The sequence below is a fragment of the Sinocyclocheilus grahami genome, unplaced genomic scaffold, assembly GCF_001515645.1.
Source record: "Sinocyclocheilus grahami isolate Dianchi unplaced genomic scaffold, SAMN03320097.WGS_v1.1 scaffold601.1, whole genome shotgun sequence".
In the NCBI taxonomy this organism is placed as follows: domain Eukaryota; kingdom Metazoa; phylum Chordata; class Actinopteri; order Cypriniformes; family Cyprinidae; genus Sinocyclocheilus; species Sinocyclocheilus grahami.
The window spans coordinates 649,745-654,966 of record NW_015505780.1 but is presented as its reverse complement, the minus strand read 5'-3'; the positions used below and the strand labels follow the sequence as shown (position 1 = coordinate 654,966).

At 28.3% G+C, this 5,222-nt stretch overlaps 1 protein-coding gene across 1 annotated transcript in view; it reads left to right on the top strand.

Annotated features, from left to right (window-relative positions):
• The window catches only part of sptbn1 (spectrin, beta, non-erythrocytic 1), a 114,124-nt gene that overhangs the window by 105,847 nt on the left and 3,055 nt on the right, over positions 1–5,222 (top strand). Inside the window, 3 exon segments of the mRNA XM_016240805.1 lie at positions 167–271; positions 2,448–2,565; positions 4,001–4,232. Coding sequence (XP_016096291.1) covers positions 167–271; positions 2,448–2,565; positions 4,001–4,232 — 455 coding nt within the window.

Here is a 5,222-nt window from a genome sequence, read left to right as displayed (position 1 = left end):
TTGGGAGGAAAGCTTTGGAGCGACTGACAACGGTAAGAGAGAGAGAGAGAGAGAGAGAGAGAGAGAGAGAGTGTGTGTGTGTGTGTGTGTGTGTGTGTGTGTGTGTGTGTGTCAGGAGGATGTCACTGTGACTCTGTTTGTTGAACTTCTCTGTTGATTCTGGTAGTTGGAGTTATTGGAAGTGAGAAGACAGCAAGAGGAGGAAGAGAGGAGGAGGAAACCGCCCACACCGGAGCCGGTCCAGGCGCAGGACGCAGAAACACAGCAGAGGTAAACACCACACACACACACACACACACACACACCACAGCACAGACCTATAGATGTACATAGAAAACACGCCTGCATGTCACACAAATGCTGTTCTATGCTATCAGGTAATGTGTTTTAGTACATACTCAGTACACTGATGTTTAGGTTTGTGTAAACAGGTGTTTTTATAAATAAAGTACTTAATACATAATATAATTATATTAATATATAAAATGTGTTATTTTGGTCAAAGAAATTATGAAATGTAATCAGATTAATATAATTTACTAATATAAATAATATATTTATATTAATATATTAAGTGTAATATTTTTCTTCAAATAATTTTTAATGTACATAAATGTATTATTTATATATATAATTCATTAGTGTTATTTTAGTAAAAAATTATTACATTAAGTGCATTTAATATATTTAATATATTGAGTTAAACATATATAATATGTTAATATAAATAATAATTTTGTATTAAAATATTACATGTATTATTCTATTAATACATTTAATATATTAAGATTAGTATAAAATTCATATAAAAATATAATATATTTATATTAATATATAAATTGGATTATTGTAATAAAAAACATTTAATTCAATGTTTAATATATTTAGATTAGTATAAAACTAATATAAGTACATATATACTTATATTAGTATATTTAATATATTTAATAATTAATATTGTATATAAATAAAATGTATTTAATACTAAATAATAGTAAAAAATAGGCATTCACAATATTAGATTTTTGCCGATATCCAATATGCAGGTATTTTTCAAATAAAAATGAATTTTTGCTCAGATATTTTACAGATAAGCCGTTAACAAGAATGTTTTTTGCACAGTTCAGTGCTGATATTTAGAAAGCAGGGTTGCTGATGTAATAAAGATAGATGCATAATACAATATAATGAAAGCAAATGAGATTTACACAAACTAGTGGAAATTAAATAAAAAATAATCTACAGTACTGATTAAAAATATATGCATTATTCAAAGGCAGCACTGTCAATGAACTTGAAACTGATGCAGGTGATGTGAAATTTTGTGTGTGCGTGTGTCTTTTTTGACGTGGAACTTCTTTTTTTAGGAGGATCAACTTCTGATTATGCATTAGAAAAACAGGAACATATAAAATGCTAAAATCTTCCTCAGTATTTTTGTCTTGTTTTCAGTTGCAAATGTCTAAACATCCTTAAATCAAGATACATTTACTTGAGAAGCAAAATAAAATGTCTAAAAGTGGGTCAAAAATGTATCTGGTTTTCCCTTTAATTAAGATTATTGTCCTGCCTCACTGGCAGATATTTGTTTCTTATTTTAAGCATAAAGTCACAAAATTGTGATAATTTTTTCCAGAAAACAAAATAAAATGTATTCATATAAGTAATATTTTTGTGTTAATATATTGCGTCGTTTTAGTAAATTAAATAAATGTAATATATTTAGATTAGTATAAATTTAAAATAAATAAATATTAATATTAATTATTGTGAATAATATATTTAGATTAATATTTGAAGTGTATTATTTGACATAAAAATCATTTAATTAAATATATTTGTTATATATTTAAATTAGTATACAGCTAATATAAATACAAATTTATAATATTGTGTAATATTTTATATATAATGTTATGTATTATTTTAAAATTGAAACACAATCAGTATACTAAGATTAGTTAATATATATTAATATGTTAATCACAAAATTATAACCAGTTATTCAGACAAAAAAAACGTAATATCTTAAGACATTTTGCTTCTCAAATAAATGTATCTTTATTTAAAAATATTTATATATTTATACTGGAAAACAAGACGAAAATACTAAAGAAGAACATGATTTTTTGCAGTGACATTTTCTCTATAGAAATGATGGTGCTTTATAGATTGATCTAGACTTCCTTTATTAAGTGCATTACTGTAAGCGCTGTTATTTACTGTAAAAGTGAAGCGTGCTTCCTCCTCTTGATATTATTTTCCGTTTTAATGGACAGTGTGTGTGTGATGTGAGTCAAAATGAACCGAGAGCATTGCTTTAAGACAGTAGTTTTGATATTTAAACCTGTGCAAATGATCTGCCTTGATTCTGATAGCTTGGTTCCACTTTCGTTTGTGTTTGCGATGTGAGCTTGTGAAACTCAAACCTGTTGTTCTGTGTTTAGAGTCCAAAAACGTCTAGTGGAGTCGATTTTTTGTGTTCGTTTGAGGTGATTTACCGTAAAATGATCTGCAAAGACTGTATGACGGGTCTGTTGTCATGCACTTCCAGTATCTCTGTTGGTATCCACTAGTTCACGAACAATAAATCAACTGATCTTTCTCCACAGTTTGTATGTTGTATGTCCTGTGACGTGATTATCGCTGCGTCTGTCTTTAAATGCATCTAACCCTTCCTTTATCAGGCTTCACTGGCTCCTTATGAGAGCTTTGAAGGTTTTTAAGCACAGATCTTAGTAAAGCTGGACTAAAGAGGTTGTGTTTGAGTTCCTGAAAGCCGTTTTAGCCGAGCAGGATGGTCCCGTCAGATGGGTTTTGCGGTACAGTAACACATCTGGAGTGAACTCTGTGTGCTGTCGCTTTAAGCATGATGTTTTTCAATCAGTGTACGAGTGAGCTGATTGAGTTTCAGACATCTAGGATGTTTCCCGGCCTTCTGCGGTGACTGTAGATCGATAGTTTTGCACCTTGCATGATCTTTTTACCTTTAAAGTCAACATGAAATGCACTTAAAACCTTGCTAATTCTGCAGTATGATGCATTATCTGACATTAATAACAATATCCAATAGCCAAAAAAGATAAGAATTATTAACAATGTGTTTAAACGTGTTTGATTTTGTCTTGTTTTGCAGTACAGATTTCTAAACATTCTTAAATCAAGATATATTTACTTGAGATGCAAAATAAAGATATGAAGTCTTGTTTTTTTTGTATTTATATTAGTTTTTAACTAATCGTGATATATTAAATATATTTAATAATTCTGAATATAATAGTGTATAAGTGTATTATAATATTATTAAATGATATGTGTTCACAATAGTTTAATACTAATCTAAATATATAAAAATGTATTTAATGAAATTATTTTTAGTAAAATAATATGCTTATTAATAAAAAAAATTTAAAAATGCAGAAAAATTTAGTGACTTTATGCTTAAAACAAGATGAAATATAAGTGTATTATAATATTAATAAATGATATGTACTTGTTTGATACTAATCAATATATATATATATATATATATATATATATAAATGGTATATAAAAATACTGTTGTTTTCTGAAAATTTGATCTAGATTTAGTGAGAAATCAACTTAATTCAAAGGGAAACATTTATTTATTTTTACTCCATTGGCAGATATTTTTTCTTGTTTTTAGCATAAACTCACTTCATTTGAATGTATTTTTCAGTCTTCAACTCTCAAATAATTTTTCTTCCGACATTAATAACAATATCCAATAGCCAAAAAGGATATAAGAAAATGTATGTTGATTTAAGAATTTTTCCGTATTTCTACTGGAAAACAAAAAAATCTGTTTTTGCAGTGTAAAAAGATTTAATATTGAGTTCATGTTGACTTTATTTGAACGAGTCTCATCTCTGAATCAGCCAGTGGTTCTGTTTTCCTGCTAACGATTTCTGAAACGACTCTTTCAGAATTCATGGCGTGTGACTGACTCTGTAGGTTTGTGAGCTGCAGCTCAGTGACTGATGGCTGATGGTGTGTTGGCAGGATGGAGTGGAGGGCGAGATGAACGGAGTGGCTGAGAGGAGCTCGAAGGAGCCCAGTCCCATCCCGTCTCCGAGCGCAGACCGACGGGCCAAAGGCAGTCAGTCAGCCACGCTGCCGGCGAAGGGTCAGGAGACGACGTCTGCGCAGCTGGAGGGATTCCTGCACCGCAAACACGAGTGGGAGGGCCTCAACAAGAAAGCCTCCAGCAGGTATGATGATCACAGTTATAGAGAAGTCAAACGTTTTCATTACTTGAAATAAAATAACATAAAAAAATATAATTTCAGCATTTCTCGTTTTCATTTAGTTTAACTTGATGCACCAAAATGACTCAAACTAAAACTGAAATAAAATGAATAAAAACTAGATGGCAAAATATGACAAAAAACTGAAATCAAAATGAAAACAGAAAATGCAAAAATAAAAACCAATTCGGAATATTAAAAATAACTGACTTTAACTTAATTAACACAATACGTGACACATGTATATGACTTTATATTATGTTTTTATATGAGAAATAATTGCTTTCATGAAGATGCTCTCAAAAATTAATTACACTGTAAAAGAGGATTTTGTCAATTTTAGTTGTAAATTAAACTAAAACTAAAATAAAATTTTAGCTTTACAAGAAGATGCTATTTAAAAACTATTAAAAGGTATTAGTTATTGTTTATATACACACAATAGAATTGCTAAAACTTTAACTCAAAATAAAATAAAAATGGAAAATACTAAATTTAAAAAAATAATCAAAATATTTTTTAAAAACTGTTACTAAAACCATAAAAGATTGTAACCTGAAATAAAATAAACATGAACTAAGATAAAATAAAATAAATAATTTCTAAAGCAACGTTTCTCATTTTAATTTATTTAGTTGAACTTGATGTACTAAAATAACTAAAACTTAAATAAAATTAGTAAAAATTACATAACTATAAAAAATAAAAAAAAAACAGAAAACTTGGAACTTGAAAATGAAAATGGACAATACAAAAATAAAAACGAATTCTATATTTAAAAAAAAAATATATATATATATTAAAAAACTAGAATTACACTGACGTTCAAGTGTTTTTTTTTATTATAAATAAATACTTTTAATCATCAAAAGTGACCGTAAAAACATTTATTAGGTTACAATCGAGTTGTAATAAATGCTGTTCTTTTGAACTTTCTATTCATCAAAGAATCCA